The 23788-nt window shown below is 37.1% G+C and overlaps 1 protein-coding gene across 1 annotated transcript; it reads left to right on the forward strand.

Moving 5' to 3' along the window:
- LOC116777080 (LIM/homeobox protein Awh) lies at positions 1 to 23781 on the forward strand. The gene is made up of 6 exons (XM_032670434.2): positions 1 to 112; positions 16007 to 16188; positions 21899 to 22116; positions 22265 to 22507; positions 22685 to 22777; positions 22865 to 23781. The coding sequence occupies exons 1-6, from the start codon at positions 107 to 109 to the stop codon at positions 22942 to 22944; spliced, it is 822 nt and encodes a 273-aa protein (XP_032526325.1). The 5' UTR covers positions 1 to 106; the 3' UTR covers positions 22945 to 23781.
- The last annotated feature ends 7 nt before the right edge of the window (positions 23782 to 23788 follow it).

Raw genomic sequence — 23788 nt, forward strand, 5'->3', positions numbered from 1 at the left:
GGGGCCTGTGATGCGGGTTGTTGTCTTTGGACTCTGTGCTGTGCTGTGACACTCGAATGAGATGCGTTCATGTTGATCTGGAAGTGATACTCTTACTAGTCTAGAGATGAAGGTGAGTCTGTGCCTCCGTCTTTACAAACACACCTCCATCTACATTACCTTATTATTATTTTTTTATATCACTTGTTTTTACGAAAACATATGAAGGATCATATCGTATTCTCATATGTACCGAAAACGACCGTTTCCTAATATTTAAATACTAACATTTAATCAAAATCCATGATGGCTGTGATAAATTCTAGGTCTGGATATACTTATTCCAGTCTCTGTACATTCTTGATGAATATTAATGATGACTCTTTAATAAGCTTATTTATATATGTGTATATAAACTTAATGTATTCGTTGTCCAAACATCCCATATAATGTTGGTAGTACGTGGTTGTAGAGACGACGCCGTCGGAACCAAATCCAATGCACGGCTTAATGTTTCTGTTTGAAAACTACTCCAAACTAACAAAAGCTATTTATCTCATATGCTAATTATTCGTTGTGATGCTGTATTTGTTTAATTTATTTAAATCTTCGTTGTAAACATATTTTATACTGAATTGAAAACGTATGGCTCCCATAAGTGACAAGTCGGATCTATCGCATCAACTTAAGGCTCTAGAACATTACCAATAGGCAATAATACTACAAAACTGTTTACAATACACCGTCTGATCTAAGATTTTCCGAATAGACCACGATTGAACAATCATTGATTTTTTTAATACTTATATTCATTTATCTATAAAGTACAAGGCTTATTAACTAACTGTAATTTGCTAAACGGTCGGTATAAATCAGTTTTTTTTAAATAAGATAACACATGCTTAAAGTCGTCATGTTTAAGTAGGGCTATTATTATTATTATAAATTTGGTTCTTATTTATTTCAATTAACTGGAGTAGGTATTAGTCGTAATATAATGTAAGTACAAATAAGGAATATATTAAACAGTGATGACGACTAAAAACGTTTTTACTTACGATACAATAATATATTTCTATGGATACATAATTTCAAAACTTCGATTAATTTTAAATGCTTTCCACATTTAGTAGACTTGTGACGGACGGACGAACGGTCTTATAATATGTAGTACGGAATAATTTATAAATACATTTTTTAAATTAGTCTTAAATATAAGTGAAACAAGTAACATTCAACGGCTGGAACTCGTGAGAACGTGGTAGACGTTGATCCTATATGATCTTATATTATTTTATTGTATACAAACATTAATGTTAGTTTAATTTCAAACAAAAATTGTTCTCACTTTCATCTTTCATAATTCGTGTCATTTTCATATCAATCAATAAAACAAACGCCGTAACACATGGAGCTGAAGAGAACAATTTAAAAGTATTTACATATTTTATCAGCAAAATAAAGATTTACAAGTCACATGTTCGACAGCCATTTTATTAAACAAACGTAATCATTTAAAGACCGTATATTGTTTAATATTCTCTTCTATTCATTATTCACTATTTAAGATATTTAACCCGTTTCAATAATTCATGAGAGATTTTAATCACGCTGTTCTGAGTTTATCTCAATGTGATACAAGTCGTCGGCTATATAAAGAGTTCGCTACTAAAGGCTTGTAACCGTATGTAGGATAGATAGGTTATTGTATACTCAATTTTGATATTAATTAGTTAAAGGAACAAATCGCGCGACTCATAAGAGTTCATTTTATATTTTTCGTACTAAAAAGGATTTATTTTATCTTTTTTTTTTATTGTAAAGCGCGCACCTAAATATTTTTCACATTAATTAATCTTAATTACATTCAAGTCGAAACTTTATCGCATTTGTTTTAAATTATTTTAATGTCACGGCTTGCGTTTTTGTTGTTTTTGCATACTCTTCAAGTTTTCCGCACTCCGTACTTATTAGATTTTTAATTAAATTTGCGGCCGCACCCTACAACAGACTCCTAAATTTCGGATCTCATCGTCCACAGATAAACCTCCCGACCACGGTTGACAACAATTAACTCAAGCTGATATTTCTTTGTTACTTATAGGTACTATATAAAAAAATAAATGTATGTATTTGACAGCTTACATATTACACACTATTCCTAACTACTATCAAATTTATAATTCTTTTCAAATGAAAAAAAAATGTATATATAATCACTTAAAAAATGATATCGGCGACTGGCGGGGCTCACGACTAGGCCGGTACATGTTTGGTGACAGGATCCCTTATGGAGCTATTAATAATGCGCTCACAAGCATCGGAGCTGGTTCCGAACACTTTACATTACTACCTATCATAATAACATACAGCATGTAAGATCGATGCTGTATATAATCTCGCATCAAATCCGATTATTCGAATCGGGTGCAACCGATAAATCGTCGCCCGTGTCGGCTGTCGTCGGCGGCGATTCGTTACGTACCGATTTACCGAAATTATACGATACATCGAGAAATATGGCGGCGGTGCTTTAAAAGGCTAATATGTTATTTAAAGCGATCGAGCCGGCGCGGGGTCCCGTCGTGCTGCCACCGGCTCAATGCCGATATTAATGATCGGAATGTATCACGTTTGATGGCCTGCGAATGTCTTCTTCTTGAGCCGCTTGACGGGCAAGAGCCCGAACCCCTGACCTCGGCCACCTCTTACAACTAACACCACAATTGTTAAATACGAGAATACGGAGAGAAATCAACCAGTCAGAGTCCCTCTCAGGTCACTTAAACTAATAGACTTAAGTTTATGCATTAACACTTCCTTGTATAAACAAATAAATATCACAACGTGAAAGTAAAATGAAGTTTACGATAAACTATTGTATTAAGACGGATTCAAACCGTTCATTTAAGTAGAGATCCTTTCGCATATTTGTTGTTAGTAGTAATTCTCTTACAAATTTCTTGAAACTCCCGAGCGTAGTCAACGAACTCATTACGACGTTCCGACAAATGACCGCCGCTCTATCAAATACATAACAAGACTATGTAATAATTAAATGGGAAGCTTAAAAAGATTTTTACTGAATTATATATAATATATATAATACATTAAACTTACAGATGTGTCACATGTGAAGAGCGAGGCAGCTATAATTTTTCGTACCGCCATCACTCACACACGCTTGATTTTATTTATTCTTGTGTAAAAGCAAATTACTAATAAATAATAAAGTGGAACTATTCCTGTGTTACGGTAAACTTTAATTTATAGATGTAACAGAATAATTTATACACTATAAACTTATTAACATTGGAAAAGAACGACAAATTATGACGCGCTGTTAGAATCAGCCCTGGGGCGATTCGTTTAAATCAAATGAGAGCATGTTATATACATGTCGATACCGACGACTCTTCTCGTTCCATGGTATGGATTTTATAATTATATGTATATATTACACCCAAAACTCTTATATACAGACGCACGTTCACTTTAAGACTGACTATACATCTCGGAGGACCGACTGGATCACATCAAAATATTACATCTAATTGCAATATAAATATCTAATAAAATTACGTATGAATACTGACAGTTGATATATCTAAATATTATTATAAATTAATACATTTTAAATATTACAAGAGGAGTTATTAATAAAGGCAATGAGTATTTGTTTGTAGAACACGTACGCGTCTCGAAGGTGTCCCTTATTTTCGATCATCAGGAGCTGTGCATGATCCGTCCATGTTGGATGTGTGACATGAGCCAATATGAGCCATACTTAAAACATGATCACGATACAAAATCTTAATAAAAGTAGCTCAAGTTGTAAGATGTTTATCTTTTACGGCATAAACGCTCTAATAATATTTTTTAACCAATAGATGCTACCGTGGCTTTAAGAAAATGTTACAAAAAAATGTGTGACACGGTGAAGAGGGACGGTCGGGCGCATAGATTGTTCTGTTTATATAATAAACAATAGTGTGGACTGTGGAGAGGCTGCGAGGCACCGAGGCGACCCGCTCATTGTTCGCGAATGACGGGAACCTTCTCGAAAATTTGGGTTCCCTTACATAAAAAATACGATACAGCTAATATAGGTATATTAATTACAGCATATTTGTTATAATTTAATGTTTTAAACTCTTCATTATATTTATAATAAACGTGAGAACTTTTGTTTACCGCCTCACCGCTGTGTGATGTATTGTGAGCGAGGTAAAAAATGTCAAATCTTCAATTAATAATATTTTTTGCTTCGAGTTTGTTATTCGTATATGATACGGGTTGTATGTCTCGGCGTCTGGTTTCCTCATTCGTCAGGAACCTTAAGGAATGCTGATGTACGGAATCCAAAGCTTTAAGTTTTGTTACAATTTTATTTGATTTATAAAATAAATTTATTTAGTAACTGGTTACGTTTATTAATGAATATCTACTCTCTGGTTATACCTGAACCTATATATATAACGAGTTGATGCATTATATACATTAAATAATAAAAATAGTATTTGTATAATTTTTATTGTCCTCAACCTGAGGAACCACTCACATAGGCGTTGATAACGTTTATAAGATACTTCTCAGGCTGTTCTTGGGACATAAAACACTAGCTGTGGAGTTATTTGTAACAATCTAAAGTAACAAAATTATCATTCAGTACATATTGATTGTGTGATAAAAACACTGAATTCTATTGAAAAAATATATTCTATTAAATGAGCGTAGGTTGTAAGTAACAAAAACGGCAATAAAAGTGATTGTGCTGTTTCGGTGATCGACCACGAGAAAGACACACAGACATCGCTAATCACGTATCAAATGACTGTGAGTTAAATCGAATAAGATGGCTATTGATTAATACAAAATACTATTTTATATTTTTCCACAATCATTCATCGCAATTCGGAAGAGGATTTTTTTTCTGTTCGTACACAAAGAGCTCTAGTTTATTAATTATCTGTATTTTAATACAACCAAAACCTACACAATGCGCTGTTGGTGTTATGTGTCACGTGATTAATAAATTCGTCAAACAGAATCGTCTTGTTAATAGAAAACGCTTCCAAATAAGCTCGAGGATGATTTAGTGGAATTTATCAAGCTTTGTGGCCGTGGAGAGTGAAGTGCCGGTGATACATCACAGCGGTCAGCGAGCATTATGCCGTTCGTCCCACCCTTTAATATTTCATCAGCAGATGCCTCCAATATTAATAGTCAATATTGATGGAGCACCCACACAATGGCCCGGATCACAAAAACTGTATAACCACGCAGTGAAAACATCACATAATTCACCTCGCGCCTCTCGACCTCTCGGCCGATGCAGGGCTTTTTGTTAACCGACGTTTTCTGATATAAATGTTGCATAATTTTTGTACCTCATTAATACCTTTATTGTAACGGACGTCCCCGATTCATCACCGTCATCACCGGTTTCTGATGCGTTCCCGTTCTTACACTTTACATAATTATTTCTGTTGCCGAAACATATGATTTGTTCTACGCTTATTATTACGCACGTAATATTTTACGATAAGTAAAGAAAAAAACGACTGCAGTCATTCGATCTGAAAGATTCGACTCATAAAGTGTAATAATTTTAATATAGCATGTTTAATCTCCAACTGGCGAGGATATTAAAGCGACGTTATAGCGGTCGTATATCAAGGAGAGCAATAGGAGGACAAAGCCGGGGTCTCATTGTAGCGAATGATTTAAAACAACCTCCGGCGTAAGGCGAGCGCGGTAGCGATTTTCAATAGTTCGATGTAGCTCCTGGGGTACCTCGAGCGTCAGAAGTGTATCTTGAATAGGTTTGATTTAGGTCAATTCAATTTTTATTACATTCGTATTAAGTATAATATTCTAAACTGATATTTCTCTTAAAAATAATAACCCTCAAGACAGTGTTTTCGATAAATGCACCGACGCACACAGTTCTAAACACAAGCCTCATTAGAAAATTTCGTTGTCTGTACAAAACTTAAAATGATGGAATGTTTTTAAGACAGCAAACTAGCTGTTCAAATACGGAAGTGTTTAAAAATGACATAAAATATATATTTTTTTATACGTACAGATTTATGTTACGAATGATTTTTGTAAGGCGATATTTACGGTCAAAACAACAGTATCAGTGTCTTCTATGAACAATGTATCTGATTGACTAGTTAAACGCTTGTGTGTTAATTAGATGCTTTATAATGATATTGGACAGTCGTTTAAATCAAAAATATAGATACAGAGGACCGTAAACACAAAATAGACACATTCGGATCAAACGCAGGTTTTTTTGGATTCTTCTTCTTCAAAAAAAATCATTCTCTTATCGCAGACGTAAAAAAATCCGGTCGACAAACATTATTAATATGCAAAACTGATTCGGCGATAATAAAAATAATAAATAAAATAATATGATAAAAAAAAATAATGAAAGAACCGCTTCGAAATATATGTTGTATGTGACACAGCACGTATCAAAAACAAACTCGATAATCAAATGCATCGTATTATAAAAATATGTTTCTAACTATGTAGGTACTGAGCTAATACTTTTAACCACCTAATTACTGTTGCAGTCAAAACTAATACAACGATTTCTGAGATATCTCCTCGCCGACGGCTTTATGAGGAGAGTCGGCGAAATGAACGTGTGTATGTGACTTTTTTTAATATTTAAAACAATTAGTTTAATTATACAAGCCTGCAACACCGCAGTTTCATAAAAAGAAATACGTATTAAGCGATTATTTGCATAAATTAAAATGCCTGTGTCTAATAAAATCTTAACGAAACAAAATCACCAAAATTAACTTATAAACCTGTAACACAAAAAAAGAAACACCTATTTGTTTAAGTATACAAAAATAGAATACGTTTTTTCGGACGTATAGTAATTAAATTCAAAGAGGTCGTATATCTTATAAATACCTATATGTATAAATATGTATCTATACAGGAGTGGATTCGTTAAATAAAAACATTGAAGTTATTGATAGCGGCCGATAACAGGGACAATCCATAAAGATATATGCAAAGTTTATTAATAAATATGGCATAGCTAATTAGCGGCCAGCAGTCTATCGGCTGGAGACAGACGTTGAAACACGGCTCGCTGAGAGGCGAGCTCCAACGGTCGAGTCACGAGAGATTTTGAAACGTCGAAGAGCAAAGCATCCAGTACAGCTTGCCCAATCTAACATTCATTATGATAGTACGTAGTGTTATCACATGAATAGTTACTAATATGTTCTGTTAAATTATATATATAATATGAAAATAGAACTGGCTCGTCGATACAACGTCGCCTCACAACAGAGTTTAGTCGAATGTTAGTTCGTTGTTAATAACCGACTGTTACCTACAAGGCGGTGTAAGGCAGTCCGTCCCCGTTAAGTTAATTTATTGGAGCGGTCATTTAACATTTGGGAAGGACCGTAAATTTCCGTGTCAGAAGATATAAATATCCGCGATACTACATTGTACGTAACAATTTGTTGGGAACCAGAATACTTTATAAGTAAAATGTTTTATGTTCATTCTTAATAACTTTCATTATAACCGCTATATAACTGTTGCCACATACATGTGTCATATATAAGTCTATTTAAATGGGTCTCACGAATGTAGGTTGGTCGGTGCTCGGTGTTGTTGAGATGACGCGTGTGAAAAACAAACTTACGTCTCCAGCTTTCTGACATCTATATTACAAGCTGCCGCCGTCTGTAACGACGCACTCGCCTCCCGCCGTCGATCGAAACAAAACCCAAATTATATAGGAATAGATATAATAATCGAACATCCTACTGTTTGTATGCACAGATTGCGTCGTAATCACTTGTGTCAATTGCTTCAATGTGTTACAGAATGATGGGTGATATGTGCAAAGGTGGCGCTGGAAATCTAACTCTAGGTCAACGTGCCTTAAAGTTCGAATTGCATTGCAAGTAATCATGAGGAGTGTGTTTGTGTTAGACGAATGCTCTCTACTTTGATCAAACACGTCGAGTCGAATAATTTGGAAAATTCGCTGTAACATGGATCGAGGCGTGTCGTCGGCGAGATGAAACGCCGATGACATCATAGACAGCTTTATGGTTAATATTTTTGGCTATTATAATTTTATTATGTACGGCTATTATAATTTTATTACTTTAAATTATTCCGCAAATAAAATAGTCGAAAATTGATATGTACATAAACTGTGCCGCTGTTGTGTGCGCTTGAATTTTTTATAACGTTCGACCATAAAAGCCGTCGATGTGTCCACGAAAGTGAGCCTGGTCTTCATTTAATTAACAGACTGTAATATCTGTTTCTATTTCACAACGCATTTATTAGTCGAAGGCCTATTTTGGTTAATGATATCAAAATCTTTTGACCTTTCTCACAATTATAGATAGATATGTTAATTGTGGTCCACGACTGCAACGAACACGTTGACAGACCGGGGTCAGGGCAGTCGGTCCGCGGAGCTCAAGGAAAGTAAATATTCTGATGGTGATAGCAGCAAACCAAACCATGTATAATGTACGATGTAGTGATGTGTATGTATCGATGGATCGACCACCGGGTCGGCGTGACCGTAAGATCTAACAGCGGGGTGTTGCTTCGTAACAAACCTCCGTAGGTATGTTTGTGTAGACAATGGGAGGTATTTACGCACAAATAGGCACCAGGCAGGTGGGACAGCACGAGCGGCGCCCCGCGGAGCGACACGTGTTGGGCATTGGCGATATCGATTGTCGATGATGCCGCTACAAATGTATCCCATCACTGTTCCAATAGCAAACTGGATTGCTGTGGATGTGCCGTACTAATCAGTAGGTACGATGTGAGGATTGTTGTTGTCGGTTTTTGGCACGCGTTATGTTGGTATTATACGTATGATAACATCGACAACGGAGCGCATCACTAACGATTTGTTTCGTTCAATTCACACCTGCCCTCATCCGGCAAATGTGTTTTTTTTGTCTTAAGTAAAATATCGGATTAATTTGGCGAACAATATGAGATAAAGTGGCCAAGTGGGATCCATTATTTAAATCTAATGTGGAATGAACAGACTAAAAAAAATATTACGTGTATATTATTTGTGATTTGATTTATAATGCGCATATACAGTAAGCAATCTTATTTAATCATCGCTATAATTTTTCGGGATAGGTAAAAAATTATTTTTGTTTTGAGTTTTGAGAGATTAAATTTAACCGAACCGCTGTTCATGTACATATTTTTTGATATTACATAATACACCTAAGCAGACTTAAAAAGTCGTATGTGTCAATAGTTTCAGACATAAATGACTTTTGAATAAAGACAAAAATAGAACGATTACCTATAGGCTATAAAGAATGTGTTGTAAAACACTAATTTAATCTGTCCTTGCGGTGTAAAGATTATGGACTAAATAAATATACCTATACATATACATGTATATATATGATCTTATTTGTAACACTAGCATTGTTCATTGCTAAATAAAGTTAAATACATTAGACATTGTTATACACAAATCATAACTACGTGTTGGTAAAGTTTCATCAATATTTGTTAGTTCTGTAGTTTCGAGTGTGATTATAACGAACAAATAGATATACTTTAGGTTAAATTTCTTAAAGCATACTTTTTTACTATATATTCAGTATAAATTTGTCACATGTAACACAAGCTCCTCGTGGCATAACGCAAAATAATATTAAAACACGCCCAAAGATGGTTAGTTTTATTAACCTGAAGCCATAGATATTTACTGTAACGTATCAAGATGGCGGACTGGACGATAAGTCATGAAAAGTCACCGTGTAGAGATATTCATTTAATGAGAAATAACATACAAATGCTATTATTTAGGTCCAAGTGTTTTTATATATAGACGGTATTTACTTTTGTTTTTATCCTACTTTAAAATTGGAGGGTATGATGTATGTATATTTCTATGTAATGTAATCAATTTTTGGTGTCAAACGTCGGAGGATTGAATCAAAGTCATTTTTGTTTCTCTCTTAATATGTACCTATTTTATTCATAATGTTGGCGTTGTAAGCCAAGAAGGTTTTTTTCATTTAATGTTAAAGTTTGTCTTTATTAAAATTGTCACAAAAAATGTGTAAGCGTAATGTAAATTTTATTTAGTTATAAAATAAGTCTCAATGAACTCCTGTTCCTGTTTTTTCAAAGCGTTCGGAGTTTGGACACCACTTTGTGTTAAGAATTTAATAAATTCTATGTAATAAATTATTAAAATAATGTAAGGTATATTTGGTGTAATAAATTAATCGGTTAACATCTGTCGGAAACGTGAAATGCAAATAATTGAATCGGACGATCGACCGATCCATCGGTCGGACAATCGGCCGCTCGGTAACTGCCCACGGTTTCGAACAAGTTTTAATTAGTTTAGAATTTTGTTTGAAAACGCCATGAATATTAAAAGCCGACCGTTTAATTTACTACTTTCCTCGAACCCGACCTCGGAGCAATTAAATCCGAAAAACACAGCCTTATTAATATTGGGAAGCAACTGGCGCCCTCGGCCGTCGTGAACGGCGAACGGAATTTATGCCTCGATAGTTTTGACGGGCATTATCGTAAAACTGGATAGTGTTTAATAGTTGGCACAAGGCGAGCCGCTCCTATTAGACCGCTGACTTATATGACAGTTACTACGGCCGATACCACCCCACCCCCCGCGCGCCGCGCCTCCCCCGGAAAGACGAAACGAGCGACTTCGACACCAGCCTCATCGGAATGGTTTTTTCATTAAAGACGTGCCTCATTGAGACGTCCTAACGAACCTATTTACGACGTCAGAACGACTTTGTATCGTCGAAATACAACAAACAACATCATTCACGTCGCATTAGGAGATGTGTTCTGTGTTGTTTTTAATTAAAGCTTTTATCGCTACGAACGACACCAGGAGCGCGCGTCCGTTAGACTTCAACGAGAGCACTGAGGTTCAGAAATGTGCCGCCCTCCATGTTATCTGCATCGCAGAGTATTATTGCAACGTCCATATTAATTAAGTATAAACTCTTCGGTCGGACTCTCTAACAAGTCATACTAATTTGCGTGTTGTTCTTCAAAGACGTTATAATCTGTGAGTATTCTGTGTTATGTTCACTGAGGCCGGCCGACGGGGGGCGATCGTCTCATTGTTTGTAATTAGTATTATCGTTTTCAACGTATAAAAAACGACGTTCCTCGTGTTTATTGGCTGTTTATTGCTTAATATGAGCCCGACGTTATTGAGGAGTCCATTTTGATGTTATTTAATAGGCACAAGCCGACAGAGGAATCTCTGTGGCGGTTAAACGCATGCTTTCCTATATAGCCCGACGCTGACATGGGCACCAATGTGGCGCCTGGCTTAATTCAGTTTTAATATTTTGTAATATCGTTTCGGTTCAATCGGAATCTCTCCCAGTTATAAACAACATACTGACGAATCGGAATTAGTTATTTTATGTTCACTTCGAACCGTTCTCGTTTCCCATTTTGATTTGCTCTATCGATTAGGCTTTTAGATATCATATTTGAATTTGTATATTTTTATTTTCACGTAAGGATCGTAACGTAATTTTAAAAGTGGATATATTTTTAAGTTTTTTTTTTACATGAATTTTTTTTTCGTATCATTATATAATTTAAAAACTAGTGTGCAGTTTTAGAACGAATTGTTGTTTTTGTTTATCACAATATTACGATACGAGTCCTGCTATTATGAGCGTGATAACTTGTTACATTTTGTAGGCATTGTACCTAATGGTACAAAGACAAATAAATTTAGCAAACAGGATAACATGATAGTAGATGAGCCAATTCATTTCTTGACGTGGTGGATGATCTTGATTTTAACCCCAACATCACTCACACGCAAACCTTCACATTCATGACGTCATATTTGTCCCATTTGTGATCGAAATAGCAATATAACAACTCAACAGGAATAACTTGTATATTTTTATATATAACGCACCTAACGTCTCAAATAAAAACAGTTCCCCTTTCTTCGGTTCCACAGACGTGGTCCCTGTTCATATGTCTGTGTTTGTGTCTGTGCTGTGTCCGTCTGTGACTGTGCTGTGTCGACACTGTGACGTATGTGCAAACAGCGGTGACGTCAGAAGCCACGCCCAGATCCGCCCGCTGTCGGCGCCCGTCTACCCATCTTACACCGGGCCACTAGAAAATACGCCTTACCGTGATGATAGAGAGCTCAAAATTGATGCGACGTATGTCGTCGAACACTTGAACCACTGCGATGTTTCTGAAGAATTCTCAACATCGGGGGTCAGGATCCAGAACAATGATTTATAATTCTGGGGTACGATGGCATTGTGCTTTATTTTATATAACATCAGTCGTATCAAAAGAACGACATACCGCAGGATATTCCATCCGGCGACTGGTTCCTAGTGCAGTGAAAAAATTTACTGCTATATTGTTTTAGAGTTTATCTTCCAGTTATAAAGTCTAATAATAATAATAATAATTCCCGCTTTCACATCTCAATGAAGTCTTTAAATGTAACGAAAGCCGTCCATCTCCGACGCGAACAGTTCCATCGGCAGTCGATTCAGAGAAAATATATGCAAATTAAATCCGACAAAGATTGAAAGAATTTGATACCATAAAATGAATTCTTATCTCGTGTATCAATTTGGTAAATCGAAAAATGTTTCGCGCGCATCGCGAGACGGAGGTTTTGCCTTCACTAGACATAGTAAGAATCCCTTGTACCACCTGGCGGTGAGAGCTGTGGTAGTCGTGAGTTTGAAGAATGGTCTCTTTGACCCCGAGAAAAAATAGCTATCGATAGTGGATGGTGTGAATGTGGCTGGATCACGCAGCGTGAGCTCGCCCTTTGTGCTGCCCCGCGCTGACACACGTCATTTATATCCAATCCTTTGTTGTCCAGGTGGCTTAAATAACGATACAACCCAAACTGAGCGACGGTAGTCTTGAAAAACAAACACCGCTAACCGTAACTTTTTTGTTTTCTAAATATTTTCGCATCAATCGGGGACGTTCAAAGCGCGATCGCTTCCGCCCTGAATACAAAACGATTTGAAGGAGCTGCCAATTTTCGAGATTGACTACTGTTATGGAAATATAAGAAGGAAACTGTTCCTTGTTTGTTTGTTTGTGGTGTTGCCTTAGCATTGCCTGTTGTTATGTCTCGATCGATCTACACATCAGGTATATATAATGTTGCCCACATTTTACGGCACGTCGAACAATCGTATCATTTATTAAACTTTCTTACAATTAAATATGTAAAATAGCGCGTCAAAAATGTAAAAAGAATTCCTCAAAACTATTCAATAGCCGGGCGCGCGCTGTGCGCCCATTACACTTAATCTTAAAAATACATTTATCATGTTCAGCCGATAAAAATGCCATTGAGATCAGACTCACACAATGAGATACAAACGCTTCGTACCTGACATGAGACCGAAAGTCAATTATATTCAAATATAAATCGGATTTGCAAACGTAAGCTCGTGACAATGGCATAGAGCGGGCGGCGCTAAGCCACCTTTGCGTGTCGTTGTAACAGTCGCAGCCGGGACGCGGGACACGGGACACAGGACACGGGACACGCCAGCCTCATCCGCTGATTTGGTGATCGTAAAACCAACCCAGGTTTATAATTTGTAGCCACGATAGAAAATCGATTGACCGATTTTAATATAAAGTAAATCATCGCCGAGGAAATTTACTGTGTCAGTTGATTAAATCGAAATCAGAACAAGTTTCATTTTGTTATTATGATTTTATGAATAGACGAATAACATAAATTTTGAAGTCAAAAATTAATTTGCATTTATATTTTTATGTCGTCTGTTGTATCGGAAAACAATCAATTTTTATGGACATAATTATAATATTTTTACTCGGTAGGTAGGTAGGTGATATAAAAAGATTGTTTAACTACAGGTATGCGACTTAAATCATCTAACAACGAAATGGGATTCATACTTTGATGTGTAAGCGGAAAACATTTAGCAGTATTTGATTGAACAAGTTAATTTTGTTTGAGAATATTAAAACTCCATTATTGGTGTAAGTTTGACAATATTCTCATGGGTAGTAACATCGGTAACAAATTCCCGTAAAAGGGAATAATGCGCTGAACCCATATCGCTGTCACGCCCAACGAATCAACAGAGCCAACTCAACAATGGCTCTGCGATACTGCTGTTGCCCTTTTGTGAAGCCACGTCGCCCTTCGCTATCGACGACATCGAAACTGAGATGTATCATTTCAGTTTTCGATACATCTTTAATGAACTAGAACTTTTTGTAAGCGAACTGCCACAAAAAGCGTTCAATACGATTACTACAAACCCGCGTTATTCGGTTGTAAAAGCCACTGAAATAATTTGCAACGCCACGCTGAACGATAAATCTTAAAGTGGTTCATGATTTGTTTGCGAATAAAACTCGATGTGGTATGTTTATTCTATTGCTACTATTATTATTATTATTATTGTTATTAAAAAACTGATTCCGTTAACAAACACCACACACAACTATCAAACTTATTCCAATAATATAACAAACGTTACACGTAACAGAGATCCCTCGCATTTGCATAATTTTACCAAAAAAAGGACCAAACAAACCCTTCCAAATGACGCGTTAAATACACTCAAACAACATCATTATGTGTGAGTAGCTGGCTCGCCCTGAGTCCTTCACAAAAACTGTCATAAAAACTGTAAGAATCAGCTGAAGAAGGACAATGTGGCCACCGGGGCGTCTCAATGGGCCCCTAAGAAATTTGTTCCGTAGAGTTTGATAGGTGACAAGTCGCATTGTTCGCGGGCCGGAGCGCGGGGTGCATGCGGTTCTAGCTTCTCCCTATTATCGGTGTAGGAATTTGTTTTGGGGTGGCGTACCGGCGCTAAATGGTAATGTTCCTGTATTGTTTGTTATTATTTGATCGGCCGGGTGCGTCGATGTCACGCCATTATGTGTTAAGTCAGGATTGAGTGGAAATTTATTAAGTCGAGGGCTGTTGACTTTGAAATATTGCACACAACGGTCCGGAGTGGATGTTACGGGTAGTTGTCAAATATTCGACATTGAATACACGGGACGCGGCCGTTTGCGGTGTTTCGTATTCTGTATTAAACCCTGCCATAATAATAACATGTAACATTGCCACAGCTTATAGTTATCCGACATTCGCGTTACAACGTACGTGTACAATAATATTTTGTATTGTAGACAATCATGATGTTAATTGTTTAAATCAAGTAGTGTTGTAATTACTTGATATTTGTAACTGTGTTATTTCTGAGTTAGTGTACAACTATCGTTCATACCCTCACAAGCAGCTACCCACGGTATCTCCGCAACGTGGTTAAGGGTAAATGAGCCTCTAAAAAATTAAATTAGAGAGAAATTATACTAAATGGAATAAAAGATAAACATTCCTCTGCTTGTTTTACAAGCTCCCAGTTCAGGCACAGCTTTTCTCTCCAACATACAATATATACAATCCACAAACGATTAAATAAATACATATATACATATATAAATATTATATATTTTTAATATATAGCTCGTGGTACAAATATTATTGTTTTAATAAACAATTTAATACCCCCGCATGACAAACGCTACGAACCTAACAGCTATGCCAATAGAATAAAGTTATATTTGAGTCACGTAGCAAATATTTGACTAAACCAATTCGCCCGTGTTTGATTATCTCAAAGGGGCGACGCAACTCCATTAAATTATGATTGTAACACCCCCAGCAATCTAATAACAGAGCTTACACATGTCGCCTCTGAATCATTGTTCGATAAATGTTACATTGTTGCGCCAATAAATTAATTATAACCAAACAAAATATGTCCAAAAGAGAAAGGATAGGATAAACAAAAGCCGTATACGAACACTGTTAGACTACAAACACGATTAGGTTCTATATGATAATGACTACAGGAATTAGGTACCTACAGACGTAATATTACAAAATCATTTCCTCGATCAGACGGAGCATCGCACGTGTTGTGCCTGTGGGGAGCCCATAGCTGATCGCTTCCTACTGGAAGTGGGCGGCGGCGCATGGCACACGGGCTGCCTGAGATGCTGTGTCTGTGCTGTGCAATTGGACAGACATCCCTCCTGCTTTCTCAGAGACAGACAGGTGTACTGCAAGCAAGACTACGCCAAGTGAGTAGACATTACTTATCTCTAGCATTTCATTTTTGCTCACAGCCGAACTATTTAATCCGAAATTATCGAAAACCATATTGGCAACATGAAAGCGCACATTTAAGTTGCGACCAGGTTTTAGGCAAAGGAAATCTTCGAGTCATCGTACAGGCTATGTGCACTCGGTTAGCGATATGCTTGGCTTCATTTGATACGAGGGTTTTTTAGTGGTCGCGATGGTATGCGGGATAGGTTGCAGGTGAACTCTGACCCACGCTGTGTGGCCCTGACGCAGCATTATAGACCATCAACGCTGTGCGGCGAGCTGGGACATCAAAAGGATTTTCAGCCATTGTTTAGTTTTTACTGGCATAGGAATGGTCTCCGCGAAATAATCTTAGTGTTTTAAGATCCATAACCATCTCCGCCCGACTCAGTCAGGGTATTCTTTAATTCGATCGTATGTAAACGAACAAAGTAAATTATATTTTTAACCATTTATAATATTAAAAAAAAAAAAATGTTAATGAAGCGACAGGTGCATGTGAATTGACACTCACATCAAAAAAAGCGAGGCCGATGTCCTAAGAGTGGTTTTATTGAAAATGTCCGAGTGTGTAGCAACAAAGCGTCGACTGGGAATGTTACCGCCGTAAAAAAATATTCAGAGTGGAGCAGTGACTTGCGGGAATGGAGTTTTCATTTGTCATTTATTTTGATTGTGATAAGTCGATGCGACGTTCAACGATATATTTTAATCGGGACTGGGTTACCCCAGACGGCGATGGCGAGGCGACCACCGGGCCTGGCGTGTCCCTTTATTGAATCCTTCAACATTAAAGGAATTCATCTATTGTATGACTTTTATCAATCTCATGAAATCTATGCGCGAGCATACCTATGATATAGTATTCCTAATAGATTATATTTTTGCATTCATATATACTTAATATATATGTATGTATTAAAAAATCAAAATTCAAACTAACAACAGAGATGTTCCGGAATCCATGACTAGACAGTTTATCCGTGTACAAAACGCCTTATTTGAATCCATCGAATCTCACAATCATCACTTGAAGTAGGTATCACAGCACAATGATAGGTCGCGGCGGATCGAGCCGCTGGTCCTCCAGAGATGACCGGGGCCTTGACATTAAGTAGAGATGCTCCACAATAACTATCAATATATTATTTATACAATAATTACACTCTTTGTTAAACGTTCGCTGGGACGTACACACGTCGGATCATTCGAGCCAACATGAAACATTACTCCCCAACTACTAACAACTATTTATGACCTCCGCCTTATAAGAACTCGGCAACGAGGAATTATTTATTACAAACTTTGTTAGTAAACACCAATTTTTTACGAAATTAACGAAACGACAGAAGCTGCGCGTTCCTAATATTAATCTTTTTTCATCAACACTTGGGGAGTAAAGCTCTTTTAATTTTGACAAATGAGAATTCCGACGATCTTGGGAATATAAATATTTGAGAGAAAAATTCTCATAAATTACTAAAATCGATGACGCGCACCTGTTGAATACTATTTACAATTATACAGCCGTGTGTATTGTCATTAAATTTCGTCGATGAGATCTTCCAATAGGCAATCTGGAGTCTTTAAAAAAGGATGATCGTTGTCGCAGTCTGAGCTGTGTTCGGTCGTTAGCAGCGGTCTTGCTGTATAAATAATGTTTGCGTTTGAACGCCTATAACGAGTGGTGTCGGCCGTAAATCGAATGTCGCTCGCGGCTACCGCAATGATTGCTTTTGTTGATATATCATATGTTTATTGTTTATTTAGCGAGCCTTTTTGTCAGGTAGCGAGACTCCCGCTCCCCTCGCCCTTACCCGCTCGCCCTTCCTACCGTTATTTGTTTTTATATCCTAGCCAATACCCAGGTCCCGCGAGTCTCGACGAGTGCTTATATCCTATCTGTTCCGTCCCTTATGTCATCTATGTACCTACGTCATTCTTTCGGTATAAAAGGTTCTACAAATTATTAGCAGTCGCAAAACGATTATACAACTGGAATACAGATAATTATTAGCATCTTCTGGTCTGCACTCTAACCGCTTAAAATAGAAGTCAATCCGTGCTTGTAACAAAGACACCGAGCATTCCAATAAGTTTGTTTTTGCTATTGCAAAGAAAGGTATGAAGTTAACGCGAGGTCCGCTCACGCGATCTCGCCCACACCCGTTCGGTCCAAATGCGCACACCATGTCTTATGTAAATGGGCCATGTCGCCCCTGAGTTTAATTAATCTCTGGCCGCATAAATAAACCCGCCGTAATCGATTCACCCTGAATATTAAACAATGCAGCCTCAACGGCGCCGACGCAATTCCATCCGATACGCGAATATCGCTCCGTCCATCTAGGATCTCGATCTTGTTCTGAAATTGGTACAAGAAGTCATTTCGTGGGTGTAAACGTAATGTTTGTTTTATATCAACCGCGAAACAAACATTTATCACGTCCATAAATATTCCTGCGGCGTTAAAGATAAAGTCTCAGCAATGTTTTAAAGCACGTACATTTGATTTGAGTTTTATCACGGCGTTCATAGAAACGTTGAGCTGTCTATTACCAGAAGCACCTCAAAAGGCGTTGACAAAATCAGCCTCCAGTCGCAGGAGCCGCTGGCGCTCTGTAAATCCTTCATCGTTGATTGCTACAACCTCCCCCCCTACCCCATTTTTAATAAGCTTTCAGCGCGACGTTTCACTGGCCGGCATGATTTAAGTTATTTGTTTTAGAAACACTAGCGAGTGATTCATTTGTATATTATACTGGTTTATTCAACAGTTTCGGCTCGCCGCCGGCGCTTGGCGAGCCTCACAATACTCGCTAACAACATGCTCCTGCTGACTGATAGCTATATATAAATAGTAATTGCTTTTCTGTTATTGAGTTATTACAAGCTCACCTTTTTATAAATTATTTTCTTACCACATTACATTACCCGTATTTATTTTAATCAGTCAAGGCTAGCGCTGATTGATTAGTTTTTAAAAGATAGGCCTCGGACACAGCCACTATATAATTGACACATGCAAAAAGTTTCAATAGCAATGAATAAAGTGGACGGTGACTGTCTATTTCTGAAGAGTACGTTTACTATTCCAGTTGGTCGATAGTTATGGGCTAACTGGAAATATTGCAGGTTTAGTTGAAAAGGAAGAGTCTAGGACCACCCTAAGCAATGGCCGACGAACGTGAACGGTTATCGACTCTACGAGACATCTTCATTACTGGCGAGTGTTAAAACTTGTTAATCTGTCACTTAGTTAATTACTATGCAAGCCGCCTTAATTGATTCAAGCGACAAAATGTTAATAAGCCGTGATAACGGTAGCGAGGAAACGTAGCCAGCGTTTTGAAATGCAAATCGCGCTTAAAACATTGCTTGCTTAACTGATATGTTAGGATCAATTAATATAGGAGAAACAAGCGATTCTGCACTCTAATACTATCAAGATGCCGGAGATTGTTATTTAGTCAACAATAGGGTAATTGTATTAATAGTTGTTTATGTATTGTTATACGTACCAACCCGGCAACGATAGGCAGTCGATAGTTTTAAGAGTAAAATTGCACTGGTGATATAAGAAAAGGTACATTAATTTATTGATAAAAACGTTTTAAATATACACTGAATAAATCAGTATCACTTATTCCGAAGTTAAAGCACGCATGTTTGAGGAATAATAAAACTCTCGGACTGACCGATGTTAATAACGATTTGGCTATATTTGTTTTAATTTTTATGTTAACCAATAGGTTGAGCAATTAATGAATCGTTAAACGAAAATCTTGTAAGTTATAAAAATGTTACTGTTATACTAAATCTCACTAATAAATATCTCAATTCAATTAAATGCGTCGAGATTCGGACTATAAAAACGTTGTACCGTTTGTCTTATTGTAATTTTTATGATAGCCGCCGGAGTCTTAATAACCACTTTTATTTGTACAATCCAAGAATTCCCGAAGACCGTTTGTTACATAATGATAATAAAAGGGGCTTGAGAACTTTTACTGAACCGAACGTAAACATTGCATTCGTTATCAGAAATCGGCGAGCTCGTTCCGAAGTTATTACAGTGATATGTTGAGATGATAATTCATCTGAATGAGACTCCGATAAGAGAAAAACAAAAGTGTCCGGGGCGACGATATTATAGCCAGTTAATGATTTGCACGCGTATATTTAATTAATTAAATATTAAGTCTGCGAAATGATAATCAACTACGGGCGATAAGTGTCGGCGGGTGAACGCACATACTCGCAGCGGGGGCTAAATAATTGGAGTTTTAGCGACGGAAGCCCAGCCACGGCGTATCTTATCAGCGCTTTTAATTTTTGTTCCAGTGTTTAAAGATTTAATGGCGTGCCAGGATCTGTTTCGATGTTTTTGTTGCAAGCTCCGATCTAAACAATGTATGCAATTTTATCTCTCGTATTATGTACTAATGTTTGGCCATGCATCTCTATATTTTAACACTCAATTAAAGTTAATTGCTCGCTATGTCGCGATAACAGGGCATTCCCTTATTAATTATTGCTTATGATTTATACAGAAATGCATCGGACATGTGAGTGTATGGGACAAAAATACTTTATGGACGAAGAGGTGCACGTCTGGTCCCGTCCGCAATAATAATATTAACAGGATGAGATTTAAAAAAAATTAAAAAATACACTAATTATGTTCCTTGGGGTTTCTTTAAATTACATAACACGAACAAGTTTAGAGGAGGAGCTAAAAGCAAGCGGTCCACAAAATTGTGAGTTGTACAAAAAAGGACCCTTTAACAAATTCAATGTCGCAGAGCATCTTTCATCTTGTATCATCATCATCATCATCATCATCATCATCATCAGCCTATCGGAAGCCCACTGCTGAGCATAAGCCTCTTCTCCCATGGAGAAGGTTTGAGCATTAATCGCCACGCTTGCTCAAGACGGGTTGGCGATTTCAAACTTATGATTTGAAATTATAAGTTCAGGTTTCCTCACGATGTTTTCCTTCACCGTCCGTCATCTTGTATACATGAATCATATTTAGTAACATCGCGCTAATAAAAGTATGTTAAAAAACCTGATCTTCCCAGCTCCTTCTTTCTTCAGATAAATATCTCAAAGGAACTGGTGTTTGAAAATGAAGTGGTAGCGAAGTATATTGGCGTTCAACGAGGAAAATATTAGGACATTCCATTGAAAATAATTCTCACTTGGTTTGGAAACTCCTGGCTAGTTAATTGAACAAATAGATTAATAGGTTATAATATGTTTTGGAGATTTGTTTATATAAATTTTCTAGAACTTTTAAAAAGTGTACGCAGATTGGTGAGAAGGCTGCGTTTAGTATCTGGTGTGTACACTCGACATTTTTTATGAAACTATTATATTGACATATATTTATTAAAATATATAAATAAAATTTCCATAATCCTGTGACGGCGATGATTATTGTTGCGATTTTGCCCGGCGAATGTCTGTTTATTGTCATATAATTTTCTCTGAAATATTCAAATACAGTGATATCCCTGTAAAATTAATTTCGGTAGCTCCTTTTTATTCTACCCGCACCGTCTTAATTATGCGAAATGTTTAATTTTAAGCTTTTGAGAATATGTTACGATACGTTTTCGTCGCTACTAAATTTACTAACATCACCTCCACAATAACGAGAGCGGTTTTGCTTAGGAGTTTTGGGGCAAAGTGCTCCAAGTGCTGCCGAGGCATCTCTTCATCAGACTGGGTTCGCAAGGCTCGTGAGCAGGTATACCATCTGGCCTGCTTCGCCTGCGACGCCTGCGGCCGTCAGCTATCCACGGGGGAACAGTTCGCTTTGCACGAGGACAGAGTACTCTGCAAGCCGCACTACTTGGAAACATTGGATGGAGGATCTATTTCCTCAGATGGCAAGTGCAGTTCTCTTGTATACCCATAAATCTTTTCTGTTTTTTAAAAATGTTATAAACCCATACACATTGTTACTGGTAGCTGGAAAATAATTTTTCGATAAAACATTCAGGGATCCAGTTAAACAACGACTTATTTTAATTTTAGATGGCTGTGACTCAGAAGGTTACCACAAAAGTAAAGCGAAACGCGTTCGTACGACTTTCACGGAAGAACAATTGCAAGTTCTCCAAGCTAACTTCCAACTGGACTCGAACCCTGACGGCCAAGACCTGGAAAGGATCGCTCAAGTCACCGGTCTCAGCAAACGGGTCACGCAAGTCTGGTTCCAAAATAGCCGTGCCAGGCAGAAGAAACATCAACATACGGGAAAAGGGAAACAGAACCAAGGTTAATATTTTAAACAGTGTCATACGATTTAAGAATGTTTCCGCTTCAGCGCCATGCGATTAAAATGCCACGCCATGCGATTTATTTTACGCGATATTTTTACTCTTATTTTGCCTGTCAAAATACGAATGCGCTGTTCATTAGAGTGCGTCTCTTGATATGGTACGTTGTCCACAGCGATGTCCCGCGAGGATGCGGTGGGGTTTGGTCGGCCCATCAACCTCCACCTCACGTATTCCTTCCAGAACAAACCGCCGTTCGTTCCGATAGGTACGCTATGAAGACAACTCACTCGCTAAAACATCTTCTGTACTGGCTATACGGAAATCTCTTAACACGCATCACTTCTGTTTCCAGATGGAACTTCTTTCACTGACTCATCAATGGACGAACTGTCCGAGGACTCCTCGATACACTGCATGCAGAGCGAGGTCTAGATCCGTGTAGTTCGTGCTGGACGCACCTCAACATCTTGTACATTACCTGTCCTTATGTATAATGCTTTATTTAAATACTCTTGTAGGATAAAATATACGTACCGCTTATGTACTAAGTATATAATAGTCTAGAAATAATAACCAGTAATATATAACTTTCGTGTAGTCTAATCGTAACGGGAGACTCGTTATTTATATATATGAATATTTAACTGTCATTGTCCTCAAGTCATAATTATACTGAGATCCCGAATTCGACGGGCAAATGTAAAAAAAAAAAAACAAATATATTTATACTTATTTAAGGGACAAAATTGTGTTTATTGTAAAAAGATGTATTTATTTATTTATTTTAAGTAACTGTGATAAGTTTAATTTAGTGCGTCGGTTGCATTCACTCGAGTCCACATATGTGCCAAAATAGTTGATGTGACTTAACAACGTGATTGATTACGAAGAAAAGCAATATTTTCTAAAGTTCTCTAAACTTTTTACTAATTCTTATTGAAATGTTAACTTCGATAATAAATCACTCAAGTATTTAAAATTTCTAGTAGCAGTAAATGTATTTAAATCTCGAATCCTATTGCCTGGAGGTTATATTACATGCGAGACACGATAGGCTGTTATTCGACCTTCCGTAGATACAGGACATGTTGAACATTTTCAAAACATCACTTACAAACATTTTTAATAAGATAACTTATCTCAATAAGATATCTTAGACGAGTATTTTCACTCATATATAGATGTTAATATATTTATGGAAATCAATAAACTATTATCAATGTCCTAGTTGTAATAAACAGTATCTTAACAGCTGTTAGTAAACTAGACTAGCACA

The sequence above is a fragment of the Danaus plexippus genome, chromosome Z (assembly GCF_018135715.1).
Source record: "Danaus plexippus chromosome Z, MEX_DaPlex, whole genome shotgun sequence".
NCBI lineage: Eukaryota > Metazoa > Arthropoda > Insecta > Lepidoptera > Nymphalidae > Danaus > Danaus plexippus.

What these genes read in the sequence shown, in the direction of transcription:
- LOC116777080 (XM_032670434.2), top strand. An exon ending in AGGATCTATTTCCTCAGATG is followed by an intron (nt 22,117 to 22,264) that starts GCAAGTGCAGTT and finishes TTTTAATTTTAG; the next exon opens with ATGGCTGTGACTCAGAAGGT. An exon ending in AAAAGGGAAACAGAACCAAG is followed by an intron (nt 22,508 to 22,684) that starts GTTAATATTTTA and finishes CGTTGTCCACAG; the next exon opens with CGATGTCCCGCGAGGATGCG.